At 37.0% G+C, this 22,690-nt stretch overlaps 1 protein-coding gene across 6 annotated transcripts in view; it reads left to right on the top strand.

Moving 5' to 3' along the window:
- EVI5 (ecotropic viral integration site 5) overlaps window positions 1-22,690 on the top strand; it is a 76,394-nt gene that overhangs the window by 15,037 nt on the left and 38,667 nt on the right. For 5 of the 6 annotated variants that reach the window (XM_062004163.1, XM_062004160.1, XM_062004161.1 and 2 more), the window contains 12 exons: window positions 380-569; window positions 3,487-3,711; window positions 4,631-4,705; window positions 5,392-5,517; window positions 6,327-6,470; window positions 6,769-6,858; window positions 6,970-7,067; window positions 8,464-8,524; window positions 10,348-10,401; window positions 12,792-12,824; window positions 13,383-13,529; window positions 20,907-21,041. In XM_062004163.1, coding sequence (XP_061860147.1) covers window positions 380-569; window positions 3,487-3,711; window positions 4,631-4,705; window positions 5,392-5,517; window positions 6,327-6,470; window positions 6,769-6,858; window positions 6,970-7,067; window positions 8,464-8,524; window positions 10,348-10,401; window positions 12,792-12,824; window positions 13,383-13,529; window positions 20,907-21,041 — 1,378 coding nt within the window. The remainder of the gene's footprint in view (window positions 1-379; window positions 570-3,486; window positions 3,712-4,630; window positions 4,706-5,391; window positions 5,518-6,326; window positions 6,471-6,768; window positions 6,859-6,969; window positions 7,068-8,463; window positions 8,525-10,347; window positions 10,402-12,791; window positions 12,825-13,382; window positions 13,530-20,906; window positions 21,042-22,690) is intronic. The other variant, XM_062004162.1, reaches the window with a different exon arrangement.

Genomic DNA, 22,690 nt, shown 5'->3' with positions numbered 1-22,690 from the left:
AAAACCTGTGCATCTTGTACAGCTGTTAATCTCCAGTTGATGAATGTGTAAAAGACCTTGGACTTGCAGTGCTTCTGTACTTTGTCTAGTTTTGTGTCTTTATTAAGATCTAGCTCATGAGGCTAGATCTCACATCTCTTAGTGTTGTATTTATCCATTTCTTAAAATGCTGTGATGTGAGCTGTTCAGAACTACTTGATCTGAAAAAGAAACAGTAACGAACAGTTCTTCTTTCAAATTTAGTACAAATGAATGTTGGAAAAAGTTGTTTGGGTGTTTTCTTTGTAAAGAGGTTCTAACAATCGACTTCTGAACAAACAGTAGCGTGGTCATGTGAGGAGAAGAACCTGAATTTGATTTTTGTGTCCTTTCTTTGCAGACTCTTGGAAACAGATAGCAAATCCCTGCGATCAGTAAATGGGTCAAGAAGAAACAGTGGATCTTCTCTTGTATCTAGTTCATCAGCTTCTAGCAATCTCAGCCATCTTGAGGAAGACTCGTGGATTCTGTGGGGGAGGATTGTGAATGAGTGGGAAGATGTACGGAAAAAGAAAGAAAAGCAAGTTAAGGTAATAGTTGGACACTGGTTTTTAGGATACATTTGTAATGTGATGTGAGTGATACTGTCGGTCTCATTTTTAAAATGAATACGTTATAGAAGCTTCCAGTTGAATTTATTCCATCCCTAAGCCTTAATGTTTCCTTTGTAACCATTACCAGACTCTGTTTTTTCCCAGTAAATGTTTCTTACTAGATTTATTTACTATATCTTGAATGCTAAAGGTTTCAGTCTAGCTCTAATAAGAGATTTCTATGAATATAGGGAAGATTTGCCTCCTGTTTCCAAAATAGAATTACTAAAAACCCACTTAAGGGCACCTGATAGATGGATGCTATGATTATTTTCTCATGAAGCAGCTGCCTATATAAAGTATCGTTGTCAGAAAGCTGGTAATTCTACTGTATGAAGCTCTGAGTTCAGTTTTTTGTGCATGTCAACTGTGTTGACCCCAGGGATGACCTTAACCAGGAGGACACGTACTTTCCAAATTCTAAGTGGATCAGTGTGTGTCCAGGCTGGATTAGCTGTGGGCATGTACAGCAATGGAATTCAATTACACTTCAAATTACAACTAAAAAGCATCTAGGGCATTTGAACATGCCAGTGTTTCAGAGGCAGCAAGTACAGCAGCATGGGATTTTTTTGTTCGTAGGCAAGTCTCTTCTGCTTTGGTTCTTTATTGGCTCAAGTCGGTAGCTTTATGTGCAGAATACAAATTTCAAGATCTTTTGAGCAGCTTGAAGTGTGTGTGTATAAATAGGCTGTGGGAGGGCAGAACAATGGGCTAAAGTAAAGTATCTTTTATGTGAAGCTGTTGTGAAGAGAGCACATGACTTGAGAGAAGAAACAAGGGAAGAAAATTAATTCAAGACTTCCTGCTTGCGTAGGGAAAACAATTTCTGGAAAGGTATTCCCAAAAAACATTGAGAAGAAGGCCACATGACCCTACCAAGAGAAAAGAGAAGTGAGATGGTAATGAGTAGATCTAGTTGGATAGAACTGGTGGGAACTGCCTGCATTTGAACACTTGAGACACAAGTGTCTCAAGTATTGCCTGTCTTTACAGCTGGCCAAGTATCATTTGGGGAGTTATTTGACTGAAATTCACTAAATATTTTAATTGTATTGCTAGTGAGTTTTCCTTTGCTGATTAATTATCAGTATTTTTTTGTTTTGTTTTTATTTGTGGAAAGTCAGCCCTATCCATGTCATTTTGTGTTTCTGATGAAACCTCCTATTTTGTGATTGTGCTGGTATGTATGACTTTAGGAGAATAAATGTTTTTCATCTTGGCTGCAAAAGCTGGTCTTATTAGATATTTGGTGAGTTTTCTAAATTTTAGATATGGGTGTATATACCTTCTTGCATAGGTGATATGTTCCATCCTTATGTCTTTTGATCCACTTTAGAACTCATATCCTGTTTATGGAGGGATTCAGAAGGATGACTGAAGTCCTTCTTTTCAGTATGCGTAGCACTGTATAGAACAGCATCATTTTAGTGCAGCTTAGTAGGTGTCCTTTCCTGCTGTTCCTTTTGGAATATTGGAGGGATTAGCCTTGTTATTCTGTCAAGCAGGTGCATGGTAACTTACAGCAAGAAACCACTTTCTAATTCTTTGTTTTTAGTGGCCCTTGAGGCTTTAGATGACTGATCTATAATGTAATTGTATGTTGTTGACAAATGGTAGCTAGAGACAGATGTAGGAAGTTGGTGTGTTAGGGTGGTTGTCTCAGAGTTGGAAGTCTTTTAGGAAATAACATGGTGTCAGTGGTTTTGTCATAGACAAGACAAACAGTTGGAGTGACATTACTAGGATAGTTCTGAAGGAGGCTGAATTTCTTAGGTATATTACAAAATTGAGGTCAGTGATGCAAAACTCCTGCAGTAGACTTTAACCTTAACAAAATATCCTGGAAAGCAAGAGTCTCTGGAACAGTTATTACTGTTGCATTAATTAATCTCATGTTTGTACAGGTAGGAGAAATATTTAGAATAAACAGAAAAAAGAGGAAGTTTGTGGAATAGATTACCTTCAGATTAAATGCAAGTGAAAGAAGCTAGGATATTTGGTAACAGTTCTTAAGGTATAAAACATCATTAAGAGAACCCTCTTGTCTTGAAGAGACAGTCTTCTAGGTCAGATTGTCTTAGTGGTACTTTCTGCAACTAGGATCAATTTGTAAACTTCCCAAATCATACTTTGAAAGTAGTTAACAAGACTACTTTCTGCTTGTGTTTTCTGAAAACGTAAGTATCAGATTCTTAGATCTATTAATCTGGGCATATTGTATAATGCCTATCTGTTTTCGTTTTTTCTGTCTTGCTACAGCTTCTGAAACTACAGTTAAATACTTTCTTAAAAGATAACTTGACAGTACTGGCATACCAGAGAAATTAGAGAGATCTTGTCAAGTTTGTTAAATGGCTTGTGATAACAGTAGTGTGCAATATTTTTTTGATTGCAGTTGTCAGTGCTACAGTTAATTCCTCTTGTTAGCATTTACTTGTCTGGGAAATAATTTTTAATTGGTCATTCAGCATATCTCAGTCACTACAAATATAAGGGTGTTCTCCTCAGTCATCTTTTGTGAAATACAAAAATAACTATTAAATTCTGGCTAATTGGAACTCTTGTTTAAGATTACTTGAATATTCAGTTTTTCACATAGCTTACTGTGACTAGGGAACTACTTCCGTTAGCTAATTTCACCACTAAAGATTATTCAGAATGTCTTTTGTCAGCTAACAATCTCACACTAAAACTGAGGTTTATACATTATTACCCATGTATCTGATTTGTGACATGATGTAAACATCTTTTGAAGTTGTGAGGAACTTAGTTTGTTGAAGTATTTTCTTCTTCAGGCTTACGCTTGTCTTTTCAGGAAATATAAATGATTTTGTGTCTCTCTTTGCTTTAGGAGCTTGTTCGAAAAGGGATACCTCATCATTTCAGAGCAATTGTTTGGCAGCTTCTGTGCAGTGCTCAAAGCATGCCAATTAAGGATCAGTATTCAGAGCTTTTAAAAATGACATCTCCTTGTGAGAAATTAATAAGAAGGGACATTGCTAGAACTTACCCTGAACATGATTTTTTTAAAGAAAAAGACAGCCTTGGGCAGGAGGTCTTGTTCAATGTAATGAAGGTAAGTCAGTATTTCAACCCTTGAAAATGCATTAGCAAGAACAGGCACAAAACTTTGGAAAATATAGCAAACTTGCATCAGTTTTGAGTGAATTTAAAGAAAAACCTTAAGCTTTACTTGATGACAGGATGGCTCAACAGATTACATTCCAGTTTCAAAGCAGCTTTTGGATATTCTCTCCCCATACTTCATGGGTTAAGTTTATAAGAGATTTTAAAAACTTGATAAGTTTGCATTAAAACAAAGTTAGATGCAAACTGCTGACAGTATAATGGAAAAAAATGTTTCATGAAGTAAGCAATGATAACCAAAACAAGAGCTTTGTGGATCAGAACTAGCACTCCATTTTCAAGTGGCATTAGTGGAATTAGGAAGTGGCAAGTCCAAGCTAACATGCAGTTGTTACAGTGCCCAAACACAAAATGAGAATGCCACCATAAAATTAAGTTTGCATTATTTTGCCTTCATTGTGCTAGAGCTTAAATTTTAAAAGTCAGACTTTTCCATACAAGATAGTTTCAACAGACAAGTCATCTGGCTTCCAAATCGTAGTAACTTCCATAAGATGCAACATGTGTGGAGATCACTGCATTTCCTTCCTGTGTAAATAACACTCCAGAACATAATTTTCTGAAGAGAACTGCCATTTCTGTCTGGTCTGTCTTAAAACTGTCTGTACTTTTTTAGGTATGCCTTAATTTTAGCTTTATGGGCTGCCAGAGAGCAGAGTTCATACACGTTTTATAGCAACAGGCAGCAACTAGAATATCTGACTGAAACTTCTGAATAGAATTTCTATTCTCACTGGATTTTGGGAGAGGATTAGTAAGTTATTAGCAAAACAACATCATGAACTATGTTTGCTTTTTATTTATAATAAGGTTTTCAATGTTGAGAGTTTTAAAACTTTATTTTCTAGGCTTATTCGTTGGTGGATCGTGAGGTTGGGTACTGTCAAGGAAGTGCTTTTATAGTTGGATTACTGCTTATGCAGGTAAACATGATAGTAAAAATATGGAAACCATTAAAATCCCTGCTAGAATGCATAATACATCATGGTGATTCATTGGGATTTTTTATAATAGTTTGCCTTTGTCATTTCGTTACAGTAGAATTGTCAAGGGCAGCTGTTCATACATAAATGAGATTTATTTTATGTGGTTCTATTTCCTAAGAAGTTACTATGTTTGAGTGAGAGAATACATTTCTTTCTTAAACCTAAGGTGGGATTGCAGACTTGCAAGCTGTTTTGATAAATGTTGTTTCAACTATTAGGAAACTTCTTATTTCGGTTCTGTTAGACTGAATCTCCTCAGAGTTCAAATGGAACTTTACAGTTGATTCAGTAATCTTAAGGCTACCTTTTTATTACTGCCTTTTGGTTTATGACTAAGTAGGGTATATTATAAGAAACTGCAGATTCCCATTCGAGTTCAGAAATCACTTGATGGAATTCAATATATACAAAAGTTCATTATAATAATTGGTTATAAATACCTTCAAATAAAAAGAAAGCCAAACAAACCATCAACCAAAAGCCCAAACCAAACGCTCTCAACTGCACGTGCAAACAAAGAACCCAAAACCTAAACCCTCCCAGGCGCTTATTCTCACATATCCTTACATTTGTCCAGAGTTTTTACTGTTGTTTTGTTGTTTGTTGTGTTTTTTTTAATGCAGATGCCAGAAGAAGAGGCATTCTGTGTGTTTGTTAAATTAATGCAAGATTACAGACTACGAGAACTCTTTAAACCAAGCATGGCTGAACTGGGCCTTTGTATGTACCAGTTTGAATGCATGATACAGGTACATACAAAATCTATCAAACTTTCTTCAGTAACCATTAGTAAGGAGCTTGGGAATTCTAGTTCAAGAGCAGGCATGTATGTTGGCTAGTGGGCTCTTCCCTTGACAGTGGCTAGTTTCAGAACTTCAGAAGCAAATGCACGTGCCTGTGTGGTCTACTTTGTTAACATTTGTCAGCCGGTGACTGTCTTTAAACACTGAAGCATGAGGATTTGTATTGATACTGTTGTAAGCATATGAATGTCTAATTTGGTTTGGTTTGAAGATTCCTAAAGTCAGTGTCTTCATAGTCAGTTTGCAGCTATTTTAAAAGATGGAAACTGGGAGGTACCTTCATATATAGAATTAAAGTTGTGCTTGGATTTAGGACATAGAATGCTTTCTTCCTTGTCAGGCTGATAGAAGAGAATAGGTTTGTGTTTTGTGGTCCAGCTCCTAATGTAATGATTGAGGTGGGATGCTAATGTAGCAAATAAGTCCTAGGTCTCTGACCATGTCAAGATCTTTCCAGCTCTTTTTGTAGCCCACTCTAGACACAACTTAGGGATATACGACCCTGTGACTTCCTATTAGGATAAGGAAGTGTTTTTTGCAATCTCTGTTTTGCAGGGTAGAAGTACTGTAGGGCGTTCTATACTGGGGTTTGCATTGCATGGCTCTTGGTAATCATGAGTAATATGTTTCCTAGTCCTGTGTTAAGAAGATGCTGTCTGTACTAAATACCAATTCTTCTGTGCAAAATTTGTCAAACACATTAAGGCTACCAGCAGAAGCTTAACGTTTATTTTTTTCCTTTGTCTTCTTTCCAGGAGCATCTTCCAGAACTTTATGTGCACTTTCAGTCTCAGAGTTTCCACACGTCTATGTATGCATCATCATGGTTTTTAACTATTTTCCTTACAACTTTTCCACTACCAATTGCAACGAGAATATTTGATATTTTTATGTCTGAGGTAACTACTCAATAGTCATATGTTTTATTTCAACAGTAGCTATTAAAGACCATTATTTTAGGTAGTGGAATGAATCCCACTATGATGGGCAAAGGTCTCAGGACAAATAGCTGGACTACTTGTTCTTGGGACAAAATAAGAAACCTAGAACTGATTTGTTGTGGTTTTTTTAAATTGATTTTTATTTTATGTTTGAGAAACTGGGTGAAACTCCCAACATAAGTAAATAGTAGAATTGTTCTGTCCTGTTGAGAATTACACAAATAATTGTTGGATATTTCTTAACTTCTGTTTTCAGGGTTTAGAGATAGTATTTCGAGTAGGTTTAGCACTACTACAGATGAACCAAGCAGAATTACTGCAACTTGACATGGAAGGAATGTTACAGGTAAATTAAGGTTATAATAATTGTAAGAAATGTCTGAAATATGTAATGTGCATGTGTGTATATCCTTGTGGCTATTAATTACGTGTAATCTTGTGTTCTCATTGCTTTTAGCACTTTCAAAAGGTCATTCCACATCAGTTTGACAGTGGTCCAGAAAGATTAATCCAAGCATCTTACCAAGTCAAATACAATGCAAAAAAGATGAAAAAGTAGGTATACTGTTTTGAGAAAATAGATTGTTGCTAAGAGCTACTGTTTGTTTATCTTTAAAACAACTTTTTCAAGATTTCATTTTAAATTTTACATCTTTAATTTTTTTGATGTGTTTTATACTATAAAGAGCTAGAACTGGAGTTCTGTCTGCAAGGAGATTCTTCTAAAGCAATATTCGCTATTTATTTTAAATATAGTGTAGCTGTCCTTTGTAAAAATAACAAGCTTTTGAAGAAAGCTGCAAGTTATGGGGAATTACAGCACTTCTGAATAGAAAAAGCTGGGGGGATGGTGTTGACATGGAAGATTGTTTGGGTTTTTGAGGCCAAAATAGGGAAAGGAGGTTAAACTTTATGATCTGGCCTAAATCCTCAAGGTGTCCCTTCCAACCCTTAAGATTCTGTGATTTAGTAACTGAAACAGACTTCGTGGTGCTAAGGTGTTTATGGTCAAGATTAGTGCTGTTTAAAATATAAATTGATGAAACATTGTAATACCATTGATAATTGTAAAATAACTTTCATTTGGGATTTGAAGTCCTGAGCATAGTGCTGGTGTTGGGTTTCTTTAAGGTTGTTTTAGTTGCATATCTTCGGTTTTCTGCCTTTGATCATCGGTGTTTTGACAAATCAAGCTGCACATGTTGGTTTTTAGCGGGGCTAAGTTTGACAATTCTCAAGTTGGTTGCAATATATTGTACACTCACTGTTCTTGCCCTGCAGGTTGTGCTAAGAGTCTTTCAAGTTGAGTTTGCCAGTCCTTCTGTCAGCGGCCTATGATCAAGGCAACACAGTGGGCAGCCTTCTCTAAAACAGAAGTAGTAACAAAGCTTTCCTGGAAGACATTTTCTCTGAAAGCCAATATGTAGTTTAAAAACCCTGCCATTCTGAGTCTTAACTTCTTGATTGCCTTCTGTAGAGGCATTATTTTTCTCTTTTTTTTTGTTGTTGCCACCTTTTTCAATTAAGATCATTTTGTGATTTACTGGACAGGGACCAAAATTGTATGAGATATTTGTCTCAAATCTCTTTGTGTCATTCTGTCTCCCAGGCTTTCTGAGCTTTCTCTTTTTTTTTGCCTGAATCTATTGAATTGATTATTGTATCATTACACTGAGTGGTTGTTACAGAGTACCTACAAATAATTGCCGCTGTAAATGTATATGAGCAACTACCCACACTGTAGAGTGGTGGTTCAAAGTCTCTTCATATCTACAGATATCTTTGTGTTTAATGTCTAGTCTAAATATTTACAGGAACGCATTTAAATTGTCCACTTAGAGGAAATAGCATTAATCTCTGTCTCTGTTCTACTGTTGTTTTTTAGGTATTACACCAACAAGTAAGTTATCTACAATTTTTCTAATAATAATTTACCATTTCTAAATTTTAGGTTAGAAAAGGAATATACTACAATAAAGACGAAAGAAATGGAAGAACAAGTTGAAATTAAGGTAAGAGAACTTAAAAAAATTCATGTATGGATCAGTTTATTTCCTAGATGTGGGGTTATTTGATCTGTCTATGAAGCCAGATATGTAATTGATGTCCCTAAATTATTTTCTTTCAGTATTTGTGTTTGGGATGTGTGTTCATAAAGGACACTAGTGGAATTACTGAGGCTTCTGGTGGACATTTAAAGAAAAATCTTAACATCTACAGTACTTGGTGTTTTCATTTTTTTCTGCTGACTGAAGCTTCATTATAGATAGCCTTATTTGTCAGAGGTTCCAAATATGCTGGTTTAGAGGTAGGTGTCCCACACAGGGTGGTTTTAAGACACATGTTAAGGTAGAGTTTATCAGAATGCAAAGGAGTGGCTTATCATTGCTTTTGAGATCTTGAGTTTTCCCATGTGTTAGGCTCAAGATTGAATGGTCTGCAGCCACTTTCTTTTGGAGCTTCTGTAATTGACACATAATGTGGAAAAAACTCTACCCTACCAGTGCAGTTTGTTTCCTTTTACTAACCAACCAATTTCCTGTATGTATTAATTGCCACATCTTTTTGCTTTTGTGACATAAACAGGCTTTTGCTGCTTTTTCCCCTCATGCTTTTTTTTTCCCAGAATGGTCTTTGATCTGGATTTGCTTCCTTGTATCATGTTTTTAGCCAGTTCCACGAGAAAAGGCAGGGGGAGAAGTGGTGGACAAATGTAGTATGTAAAGCTTAGATGGAGTGAGGTACAGCCTTCCTTCTTCCTGTCCACTGCTTGTGATTTTTGCCTTTCAGTATCAGTTTTTAGGGCATTGTTTTTTTATAAAATTGGAGTGACGTGCACCTGGGAACAGGCGTGCCAAGCTTTTTCAGGCACTTTGTTATTGTTGGAAAGGTAGCAAGGCATTAGGACCTGCTGTGATGGCAGCTTTCTGCAGAAAATGAAAGAATAAAATCACTTGAAAGACATCTGTAACTTTACATTCCAGGATTTTAACTTATTTCAAATTCCTTCCCTTCTTCCCCCCCTCAACAACAACAACAAAACCCCAACCCAACCAACTAAACCCAACAATCTAAAGCTATATGTTCCTAGGCCCTGCTTTAAGACCTTATATGAACCATTTCTGACTTACTGTCTTCTGCTAAGCAGCTCTGGCATTTTAGCAAGGGTAAAAGCCAAGCATACTGCATTTGCCTCAGCCTGCCAGAGCAAAGCACTGCTGAAGTAGTACTCGTGGGTACTCTGTGCTTAGGGATGCAGATGACTTCTATCCGAATGCTGACTGCTGATACGCACCGATTACAGGATATGCACTGGTGAAATATACACTTCAGTACAATTCTTTCTCCTTTCTGGGGCATCTGAGGTAAATAATTCTCAGTGTAATCTTACAGATTAAATAAATGCTATTATATAATTTAGCATAAATTATTGGGAGGAAAAGGAAGGAAAACTTGTATCTATCATTAGCTTGTCCTAGTGCAGGGAGTGCAGTTTCGTGTCTCATGCCATGAAGACTGTTGGGCTGTGTTGATGAGGAGGGATGCTATCAGGCACCCTGTGGTTCACCTGCAGACATATACCACTTTCATTTAATGCAACACAGATTCTTTAAGATAACACAAGGCTTCTCATCTTTGCTGTAACAAGGTGTTTAAACGCAGCTTTTGAGTTGGTACATCATATAAAAGTATGTTAAAAGCACACATTTTATTTTTGTGTTTATATTGCTTTTCATAGGTGTGATTAAATATAAATGTTGTTAACTTGCTTGACTTTTATCAGACTTCCAATTAATAACTGGAGAAATAAAGTTCTGAACTGTTTGCCTTCCAGAGGTTACGGACTGAAAACAGACTCCTGAAACAGCGCATTGAAACGTTAGAAAAAGTAAGTATGTTGGTGATTTGGTTTAATCTGTGTTCATTTAGACTTTTAATTGATGGGAATTTTATTACATGAAATGGGAATCTCAGAATTATAGCTTATTGTTGTTCCTGCTAATCTGTAGTGTTTACTAACAGTGCCTAAACAAATAGAATGACAATAACAAAGCAATTAGGGTCAGTGCTTTTAAATGTGTAAGGTTGTTATCTCCGGCTTTTAGTGAATACGAAAGCAAACATTTTGATATACCCAACTTTTGTACTGTTTTCTTTTTGAACTAGAAGCATCTGTTCAAAGTTCAGAAGACTGCATGACATAGTGAACTGCTTGGGTGGTTATTGTGAAAGAATCCTCGATTTCGAAAATCTGAAGTTTCTGGGTGTTTTTATGTAGGAGCAAAGTGACAAACCTACCAATCACTAGAGAGATGGAGATGAAAGCAGGTTACTTCATAGCTAGTGAATGCAGCAGTAGAAGGGTGGTGTTGCACCATACACATTCAGTACAGGAAGTCTGCTGCCATTAATTTGTTCTACATAGTTTTGTATTTTTGCTGCGATTTTGGGTTTGTGGGGTGCGAATACCTTTTTAAGACTTATTTCTCATAGATTTAGTCTGGAATAGAGTTTTGTTGAGAGCATTTGTAACTGACTATGGCAAAGTATGGATGGTAACTACCATCAGTGTGCTGCTAGTGTGCAGGAGTCCTTCTCCAATTGTGTCTTTTATAGTCTGGCAACAGACGGAATCTGAGCTGCTCTGCTCTATAATGAGAATGTTCTTGTCCATCTTAACCAGCAAAACCAACTACCTTTTGGCAGGTGAGATGGAATGCTCTTGTGAGTTGCGAACAGTCGTTCCTGTTTCACAGGATAGAAAATGGTAAAGATTCAAAGTAGAGTGACATGATTGAAAGATGTCACACTTCAAATGTTAAACCTGTTACAATTTCTTGGAAAACCAGTCAATTTATATAAAATTCTAATAAATTGGTTTCTGAATTTAGTTTGGAAAACTGCACATAATGAGGACATACTGTGAAAGCTGTGACCAAAAATACCATTTCATAAATGTCTTTGTTTCTAACATTAAGAAGTGCTGATGTATTTCACTGGAAAGAGTGCACTCTCTTTAAGAAGTTTGAAGCTGTAGTGATTCACTTGAAGTCTCTTGGCAATTTTATAGTAGTAAATATCCTTGTTTATACTTAACTTGGGGATTTCAAATAGGATTTTTTTTTCTATTAGGAAGTCCATGATGAACTGCCAGATTCTGGTGCTTTTGCAAATTCTGTACTTCAAATTTCAGAGTTCACTTTCAGTATCCTGTTCTGCTTGGGATTAAGATATTTCAAAAGAAGAAGATATTATCTGTTAATACGAATTTCTGAAGATAATTATCATGACATCATATGAAAAACAGATTATTAAGTATGAACAAACAGATTCAGTTCTTCTGTTGGAAACTTAATTTTATTTAAAAGTATTTTTTCTTCATCTTAACCTATAAAATTTAGTTACGATTTCCTTTGTGTATCTTAATGATAAACATCGTACATTCCCTTCTAAGTAATAGGTCTTACCAACCAGTTTGAACATGAATTTTAATAAAAATTCCAAGGACAAAGATGATCTGTGAATAGATGTGCTCTTTGTCGTAGAATCTGCACAATTTGAATGTTTGCAAAAGGATGCTAGAGTAGAAAGTAATGAATTGTGCATCTGGGGTAGGAGAATGTAGTACTTGGCAGTGTGCATAAATGAAAATTTCTTTCTTGCAAAACTTTGGCAAAGGAAGAGAATCTATGAACTGCTCAATTGAGTTCCTGCAAGAGTTCAGTAAAACAAACTGTCGTAGTTGAAATTTTCTACTTATGTCTGTCAGTATGCACCATTTAACTTTCCTGCTTCATCTTTTTAGAAGCTTTAGTTCTGCGTGAATGCCACGGTGCTTAGTGGAGTTTCCTTTGTGCTCAAATTATGCCTGCCTTTCGTGTTGGGGATGGACTGTAAGCCGTGTCTTGCATTTATCTACTAGATTGTATCAGATAAAATATCAGTAACTTTTGATAATCAGGGAAGCAAGACATTCAGAGAATTTAAAGTTTTTTAGAAATCTGGCTTTGAAGAGCTCCTTGCACCAGAGATGGGCTGTGTTAAGTCCATTGCAGAAAAGGCTGCTTCCTGGAACTTCCAGGCTGAGCAAAACTTAGTTTACCTGAAGGATTCTTAATTTTGCAAAGAGTTTGTACAGAAAATGGGTAGAATTTGGGCATTTTCTTCCTCTCAGGAATTGTCTTTCTCTCAGCTCTTGTCTTTTTTGTCACTATTATCACTCCTTTGTATGTTTTGGTTTTTCTTTTCCTTATTCCTGTCTGCATTTTTCCTTTGTAGGAAAGTGCTTCCTTGGCAGATAGATTGATACAGGTATAGTCTTTTAGTCTTTTACTGTATGACTCTTTCTAGTCTCAAAACCTCCCCAAACTGCTTCAATGCATGCATATTTGCATGCTGTACTCTGTCCCTGCTTTGCTGATTTGGAGTAAATATAGAGCTAATCCCTTGCTAGACTGTGTTTAATTTTGTTTACTAAAAGTACATAAACCCAATACCTGCACGTTATGATAATTTTTCTAACCTAATGTAATTTTTTGATACACATTCCTGTGACAAATGGATTCTATGACACCACATTAACACTAAAAGTGAATGTTGCGAACTTAAATCTGTGCATGTACAACTGAGTAATGTTGCATGAAAGGAATTCTACTCAATGCAAGTACACAATTGTGCTTGCTAAATGAATGCTGATCTTTGTGATAAAGTGCTAAAGCAGCTGTTTCATACTATCTTGTCCTGAAATTTCTACCAATTACACTCTGTGCTGTTTGCAAAACCAATCTGATGAAATAAGCAGCTAAGCATCACAAAGGCAGTCTTTCTTGGATTTGTCCTCAACTGCTTAAACCTAAATTATGTCCTAAGGGACAAGTGACAAGGGCCCAGGAGGCTGAGGAAAACTACCTCATAAAACGGGAGCTGGCCACCATCAAACAGCAGAGTGATGAGGCCATTACTAAACTGGAGCAAGCTGAGAATACCATCAGGGAGCTCCAACAGCAGCAGCAATGGGTAAGGAGCCTGGCAGCACATCATCTCATCCTTTTCACTCATATTTGTTTTCCCTCATCATGACATGGTCACCATGCTGTCCTTCGAAATGCTTGTTCATTGTATTTTGCATTCTTAAAATTACACAAATTGGACTGTTGTTACTGATAGATAGGGTTAGTAACCCTGGATAGGTGCAAGTTACTGGTTTCCAAAATACAACAAAGCACACCAAGCCAAAAACTCAACAATAAAAAAACCCCAACCCCAGAACACACCACCACCAAAGAAATACTAACAAGGAACCACACACTAAACATTTGATAGCTCTTAATGCTAAGAATCTAGCCATTGCAAATTGTATCATTCTGAATCAGCTCTCAAATTTGAGTACTCATAACATCTTTACCTAGCTTCTTATTTAGGCCAGTCTCTTCCATGATCGTGTTTCTTCTGTGTACCTATATAATTTTTTTTCCTTAGCATGCTTTTGCTGCTTGTAAAAATACAATGGTCTTGTCCCTGAATCGGGAACTACAAGACCTTAGCAAAAGGTGTGGGTTTATGTGCAGATAGATCAGGAAAATAACTTTTACCAGCTGTGTGTAGTGCTGTGTTTGTATGAATCATATGTTTTAGGTAGTATGATGTGCAAGACTTCAGATGGTTACTATGAGACTCAAGTTACTTTCTCTAAGGCACTTAGGAAATGCTAAATATTGTCTCTTGAGAGAGGGAGGGAAGCAATTTCACCAGTCTTCAGTTGCTGAATAAGCTGTGCACTAGCTGTGTTGATGTGAATATGCTCCTGTTGTTTCAAGTCAGTGGTATCCAGTCTGGACCTGGGCATTTTGGGTATATGAAGCAGAACTTTTTAGAACTACTGCACACTGTGCTGCTTACCAGGTCCCTTACAGGCAATGTAGCTGTTTTACTAAAACTCTGCAAATATTTGTATCTTATCTTGGAATGTAGTGAGGAGTTTCACAACTTAAATGCAACATCAGAGAAATAATGCATTGTGTCTGTGTAAGGCATTTCAGTGTGAAAAAGGTACATCTTATGGAGTAGTTGCAAGGAATTATTAACGAGCAGTTACTCTGTAATGTGTAATGCTGCTTTTTATTTCACTGTAGCAGTTTCTGTTAGGCTAAAAAAACATAAAGAAGTTATGATTAGGAACATGGAGGTGTTCTAGCAATGCTTTCCAAAATTTTAGATATATTGTAACCTTTCAGGTAAAATAATATTTATAGTCTTGTGTAGCCAGCTGTTTACTGGCTGATTACAGTAGTACATGTGCTTTTGGAATGTGTTTTGGGGGGCATCGTGTTACTTAACTGTATTTAATTAAAGGTTCTTAAAATGAAATGCAACATTTATGTATTAGTTAATTGATGAGTAATATGATTTTTAAAGCTAATGGTTGTAATTATGCTGGGGACCTTATTAAGTTGCAATGATGGAGAAGACTGGCAGGTGAGCAGATAATTTAAGAGCCACACCTCCCACCCTGCATGCTTGCAGCCTTGTTTTCCTCCAATAAATGTGGATGTAACTACAGGAAATAGTCTGACTATGCGTGGAACTGAGGCTGTAAGTCCATGTGGATGTGAAGGGGTTTGTGCCTAGTAGGTGACTAATCTGGAAGTGTAAGGAATAGTTCTGTGGTTTTGAGGACTGTCTGAATTAACTTAGCCAATGTGTTGGAAGGGTTAATATGGTTGTGATCACCAGTTCCCTAGATTCTGATGCATTAGTAGTATTTATAATTGAAGAAGCTTTTCAGTTTGTTTCCAAGCGTGAAAGTAGGACCAAGAAATGTGAACAGGTGTGTGGGAAAGCCGTGGGTTTCTTTTGCATTTTGACATTTCACTTTGAGTGCACTGAAAAATCTTTTTGCTGTTTCCTAGTACTGGTAACTTTGTTCCTGGCAATGCTGCTCTTCAGTATTGCCTTATGAGGGTTTGCTTTAATGTTGCTTTTGTTTTGTTTTTTTCCAAATTATTTCAGTTTTATTCATGATTAGATAAAAGTCATTGCACAGTGAATCTATAAATGGTTGTGTAGTTCATCTGTTCTTACATGTTTTATCATCTATTTTCCAATATTGAGTTGTCTGTTTCAGCATCATTGTGAAGTTTGAGGATGAATTTGTGAATAGGGGTGTATGAAAAGAGCTGCTGAAGGATACCTGCAGCCACTTCTTAAGAGCACAATGGTATTAAAAAAAATAAACACAGCCCATTTCACTTATAAATCATGAGGCAGAAGAAATAGGAGTAGAATGTTTTGTTTAGTTGGTGGCAAAATCCAGACTGGCTTGAGAGTTGGGCGGAGAGGAACCTCATGAGATTCAACAAGAGCAAGTACAAAGTCCAGCACCTCAGGAGGAACAACCCCATGCACCAGTACAGGCTGGGGGCGACCTGCTTGGGAGCAGCTCTGCAGAGAGGGACTTGGGAGCGCTGGTTGATAATAACTTAAACATGAACTAGCAATGTGTCCTCATGGCCAAGAAGGCCAGTGGCATTCTGGGGTGTATTAAGAAGAGTGTGTCGAGCAGGTCAAGGGAAGCTCTCCTCCCCCTCTAGTCTGATGAGGCCTCATCTGGAGTACTGTGTCCAGTTTTGGCTTGCCCAGCTCAAAAGAGACAGGAAACTTCTTGAGAGAGTCCAGCAGAGGGCCACCAAGGTGATGAGGGGACTGCAGCATATTTCTTATGAGGAAAGGCTGTTTAGCCTGGAGAAGAGAAGACTAAGGGGGAACCTTATTAACATTTACAAATACTACTTAAAGGGTGGATGTCAGGAGAGTGAGGTAATGCTTTTTTCTGTAGTGTCCAGTGAAAAGACAAAAGCTGGAACACAGAAAGTTCCACTTAAACGTAAGGAAAAACTTTCCCATGAGGATGAGGGAACCCTGTCACAGGCTGCCCAGGGAGGATGTGGAATCTCCTCTGGAGGTTTTCAAAACCCGCCTGGACGTGTTCCTGTGCGACCTGGTCTAGGTGAACCTACTTTAGCAGGGACTAGGTTATCTCTAGAGGTCCCTTCCAACCCCTAACATTCTGTGATTCTATGAAAAATACTATGTAACCCAATAAAGTTAACAAAAAGGTTATGTGTTTGCACTTAAATAGTATATAGGACTTATTCAATCTGTTCAGTAAGATTTGATAGCACCTCTTGAGTGGCTTAAAGGTTAAGTATCGAAGGTGCTGACGAGTGTGTGTATGAAGAATTTTGCCATTGCAGCACCTCTTTGTAATGCTGACTACACAGCCATGTAGAGGAGTGTTCTTTTGACTGAAGTCGAACACCAGAAGCCCAAATTACATGCAGCTTTCATTTTTTTTGTGCTGTATAGAGAGTTTTTAATTGAACCAGGATGACTTGGTAATAAAGTGTTGAGTCTCCTTAAACTGTTCATACCATTGGTTTATAGAGAAATGGAAGTTCTGCTCCAATACTCCCAGGTGACCTGAAAACGATACTATTGATCATGTAATAAATCACATATTAAGTGTTACCAAATGTATTCTACATATTTCTGAACATATGTAAAGTCATTTGGAAGGAGAAAAGGGAGCAGAAGAGAATAATGTGTGATATGTAGACATGGTTGATTTGACTTTGGATGTGAACTCTCTTATCTTAGTAGAAAGAAGCCCTATTGGGTGCAGTGTTTAAAACCAGTGTATAACCTGTACAATTTTTTAATATGGATAACTAGGAAAAAATAATTGTACAGCTGAAATGCTATACAATTCCTAAGTATTGTATTCTAAATTGTGTTGTATTCTGAAGTGCTCTCAGACTTTAGTTCTAAACATTTGCTTGAATGACTTTTTGAAGAGAATGGTACTAATCTGTCCAATCTTTTAATACAAAAGCTTGCCAAAGGCTTTTAGACTAGATGTGGTGGGTAACTACATGATTAAGAGGAAGGTGGTTTACTTCCTCATACTGCTAGTAAATTGAGAACTGCTTAGAGGAAGTTGTGCCTGACTTCAATAGAATATGGAAAGTTTTCTTTTTAGGCATGCTAAGATCAACAGTGTTGGAAGAGTTAGGGTAATCAGCTTGCTTTATCTTACTCCTGACAATTATGTGCTCAAGTTTTTTTTCTCTATTCTTTTTCTCCTGTTGTTTCCAAATGAAAAAAGTCGCTTCTGTTGGATGTATAAAAATCAATCATCTAAAGATTTCTGCCAGTTAAATACACCTTCAGAACACAAATCTTGGTCTCTTCCAGTGATGCTCTAATTTTCACTGATTATCCAGTTCATCAGCCTGAATGCTTGAAAATTGAATCTGAGAAATGAGGCAGTTCAACCTAAAATTGCTTCACATGTTATTTTTGAATAGGCTCTTCAAGTGTATTATGTGAAGACAGAGTTTTAATTGACCAAACATTCAGATGGAAGCAAACGCATTTTGCAAGGTAATTTATAGCTGTGTATTTGGTTGTTATTACAGCAGCTCCATGATGCATAGTTTCTTTTCAGGAACTCGTGCTAAAATGACCAATACTAATTAAGTGCAAAATAATTGGTATAGGGAATATATGCTTGTAAGTAAGTTTTGCAACCTTATGTAAGGTTTCACTTGATTTTACAATACACTTTATTTTTTTACATTACATTTTGATTTGCAACCAAAAAGCAGAAAACAAAAATACAGTATTTACTGAAGTACTACAGTTAGTGCTTAAATGTGTGAACAAAGTTATCTGGGCAGCTACTGAACCATGTTAGTGGCCTTTGAGTACAGAGTACTCAGAAAACATTCTTTAATTAAATGTAACAATCTGTCCTCAGCCAAAATAGTGTTAAGAATGGTTAGTGCATTATATTATAGACATCTTTTCAACATAGCCAAGAAAACCAGTGTGACTGTGGCTAAAATGTTTTACTCTTGGCTGTATTTATGTCAGTCTATCAAGACTTGATATCAAGTTTATTGTGGCTAAGTAGATAAGTACTCCTAACATATTCCTTAGGCAGATGATATCTAAGACATTTAAAGAAAGTGTGACTTGTGCCCAAACCCAGGTAGGTAACTTTTCCTACACTCTCCATTATTTATTACCTGACAAACATCAGTTAGAGTTTTGTAGTCTCAAAACTATTTAGAATACTCTTACATATTGTTGCAAAATCAGAATGTATTCAGCTTTTCAAATCTGCTGTTCTCTCAATTTCCTGGAAAGTACAAGAGGAGTTCTCATGTGAGGAAAGAACACTGCATCTGTTCTTGTACTCTATGTAATATAAGCCAAAGCTAGAAGAAATGTAGAGTCCATCTAAATTGCTGTGTGTGTCATCTGATGGACTTGTACAAACAGGCAGGAAAAAAGGAGCTGTTGCCTGTTCCCTGTGCCTGTGTGGAGTAACCTATGCTACTCATGTTCCCTTGTTATGTCAAGCAACTGTAGGAATACATCGACATTTTCTACCCACCTTCTCCTTACACTCATCTCAGGGCTATCTCCACCATTGGCTGAGGCAAAGACACTATGTGCGTTGAAAATAATGTGAATTAAGTAAATATTGTATGAGGGAAAAATAATATTAGAGTATGTTCTTTGTAAATTAAGCAGTCTCTGTGTGTTTACCTGCACAGTTAAGTATGAGGAGTGCTTAAATGGGACAGTCCCAATGACACTAAAGACTGTCTGCATGAGTTATATTTGCCTTCTAATGCTTTTTATATGTCCCCTCTGTTATAGCTCCCTGTAGATTGATGTATAAGAAATACAGTAAATTGTAACACAAACATCAGTTAGTGTAGATCTTCAGTCTGAATTGTACTGTAAGGCATGAGGAAGGGCTTAGTTGGCATGTGGAAGTATAAAAGTAAATGAAAAATGAAAAACCATTTCCTTCACAACATAGTTATATGTTGTAAATCCTTGTTTTGTCCTCTTTGCCTTCAGTTTGTGCTTTAAAGGTTAGGGAATGTCATACCTAACAGAAGTATATGGAATAGGAGACTTTCCTGTTAATTTTATCAACTGATTTTAGCTGCAGAAAACTGTTTGGTGCAAACATAGAGTTAGAAATACTTGTGTCTTTAGTATAATGAACACTCTATAAATTTTAAAGTTGCAGTTAACTGAATAAAACTTCGTCTGTGAATCCAAGTATAGTATTTATTCTTCACAATGTAGTTAATGGCACCAAAGTTGTATTAAATGATAGAACTTAATTTTGAGAGTAGCTATGCATACACAGTAACTAGCCAACTATGCTTTGGGAGTATCAAAAACCTTTTTATTCCTAAACCAGAAATTTAAATGGCCTGTCAAGCAAGTCTGACAACCTGTGGTGAATTTCAAGTAATTTTAAAGTAACCCAAGAGAAAACAAAAATACTTTTTATCCATTCAGTGGAGGAAAATGTTAACTGGGGCTTTCAAATGCTAAGGATGCAATTGCTTAGTGTGTCTTCAGTTGGATGTATCTGTCAAAAGATGTGGCTTTATGAAGTGGTGTTTTAGCAAGGGAAGGGATAGATCTCACTTTTAACTCCAGCTAATCAACAGTCAAGAAATAAGTTAATGGTGGACTTAATGGAGTTGAACTGTGAGTTTGTTCCTTCTCCCTGAAGTTTGGGAAGAGTGACCTTAAATTCTGAACTGCCATTTTATTACTGAGGAAATGTGTTTAGGTATGTGAAGATGGCTAGGGATAATCTTGGAGGAAGTCCAGTATGGAAAGAACCAGATTTCTTTGTAGTTTGGGTTTATGCTGTCTGTGGAAAAGAGACTATACTGCTACTTGGGCCTGGATTTTTCTTTTTTGGTAAATCCTTTGGGCTTGCCCTGGAGGAGAATCTCAGAAGGAATATCTATATTGTGAGCAAATGAGAGCCAAGGGTTGGAGCGGAAGCAAGGGGCAAACCAAAGTAAGTGTGTACTGAAGCACACGTGGCTTTACTTGTAACCCAAGATTGTGGAAGTCTTCTTTAAAAACAGAGTTTGAGTAAGGACCAAGAGAGATACTTTTATTAACCTTGTAACTAGATAGTCTTTTCTAAGCATCTTTTTCTCCATATCACCAAATAATCACAGATCCTTTGAGAATGTCTCCGTTTTGGTAACAGTGAGAGAGATATGAGCTGTTGCTCATCAGAACTAAGAGTTCTCGGTTTGGTCTTACACATTTGGCTATGTGGAGATGCAGTTGTTTGAGAGGTGCAACATTAGAGTTCTTACTGTTAGCAGTTGGGATGGACATAATAATAGACTTGTATAAGGTGAGTACTTCTGTGACCTTAAGCCAGTATTCCTAATGTTCTGCATTTGAATGTCCTTTTCACTATAAATCTGGCACATAAAGCCCCTTTCAAACCATCTGTACTTCATACTAAACATATTTCTGCAAACTTTGTAGCATAAATGCAGTTCACGATACAGTGAAGACTTTGTGCTACAGCTGGAAAAAGAGCTGGTCCAAGCCAGGCTGAGTGAAGCAGAATCCCATTGTGCCCTGAAGGAGATGCAAGATAAAGTTCTAGAGATGGAAAAGGTAAATCAAACCAGGACCCTCTTTATGAAATAGCACTAAAATCAGAATAGAGATCCCTGTAATTCTTTGCATAACTATGCTCTGGAATCTTCTCTTCTGTGTTTTCACAATCACAAGGTACTTTTCAAACCAGAAGTTAATGTAGCAAAAACCCTGACATCTCTCAACAGTAGGAAAGGTTTGTGAAGAACAAATCACTCTTCTGTTCCTGAAGCTCACTGTAGTGGAAAACTTGGGTTCTGGTGGAGTCTTTACAGTAAACATATGTTACTTAAAAGTTATGTCCTGCAACAAGAGCAGTATGCTTAGGGTTAGAGCTGAGGTGCTGTGAAACTAAATAGTTTGAGAGAGGAGGAGGAAATAATTCAACATTATCATTACCAGTTCTTGAGTGTCTCCCACTTTGTCCCATTATGGGCAGGGAAAGAATACCTTCGCTGCTCAGTATCAAAATCTCTACTGCTTTTTGGATGGCATCCCAGCTTGTGACTAACTGATGCCAGAGTTCACACCGTGCCCAAACCAACTGTCAAATATTTACATTTCTTGGAAGAAAAATTTCTTGGAAGTGCAAAATAAAATAGGGAAAAAAACCCCACTAACTGACCAAACATAAAGCACACTTTCCATGAGGGAATGATTTCCAAAGCCAATACAATTTTTCAGAGCTGTATACTCAGGAATATGACCAGAACTTATTAGCTAATTAGACTGAACTCACTGGAGTCAAGAGTTGACTTTTTAATTATCCGAGGGGCTTGATGGGAGTATAAGAGGCTAGTAGTACGGTCATTTTTACTGTACTGAACACCAGTAAGAATTCAGGATCTAAAGTATTTTTCCATGCTCAGACTGCTTCTTTACTTAACTTTCATCAGCATAAAGATAGCATACACTGAAAATGTCACTGTGGAAAAAAACCTGAAGCAGTGGGGGAAATTCCCATGTACGGGACAAACTCGGAGACACAGTAGAATTTCAGTCTGTTGTAATGACCTTAGGCACATGAGAGAGTGACTGAAGTTAACTCCCTCTACTTCCTACTAATACATCTCTTTACTGCTCCTAGTGATTTGTCATGTAATCTGGGAAAGTTCTACTCAGTAACCCAAAGCTTGCATGGCTACACTGATAGTAAACACTCAGAAACATGCCCTCTCACTTCCTGTTGTTGCTGATACTCAGATCCTATGATTTTGCAACATGAAGATGCCAATCAATGGCTTTTGTGTTGTGTTCCATTAATGTTAATAACATACTTTACTCTCAGCTCTCAAGAAAAACTGGCAACTGGCGTAGTATTACGTATCTACAAAAATACTTGATGGAGAAATATGGTAGAAAGTGCTGAAGCACAGTTCAACTTTGAGTATTTGGTCACCAGTGATTTGATTTAGGGACATTGTGGTCAGGCAGACTATGTCCTCTGGTTTTTTTTTCCAGACTTCTGTTGTTATGCTTTCATCCATGTTTCACATCTCAAGGTCACTCTTGCCATGTGTTTTCCTGTTTTCTGTTTAGTTCTGTCTAGTCTTTCTTCTTTGTTTTTGTAAACATCCATGTACTTTAACCTGTAAGACCTGTTCTTGACTGGTTTTTGCTTGTAAATACTAACTGATGGTTCCTTTGTTAATGTCTTACCTCCTTTT

This window comes from Colius striatus, chromosome 10 (genome assembly GCF_028858725.1).
Source record: "Colius striatus isolate bColStr4 chromosome 10, bColStr4.1.hap1, whole genome shotgun sequence".
In the NCBI taxonomy this organism is placed as follows: Eukaryota; Metazoa; Chordata; class Aves; order Coliiformes; family Coliidae; genus Colius; species Colius striatus.
This window is presented reverse-complemented; position numbering and strand designations above follow the sequence as displayed.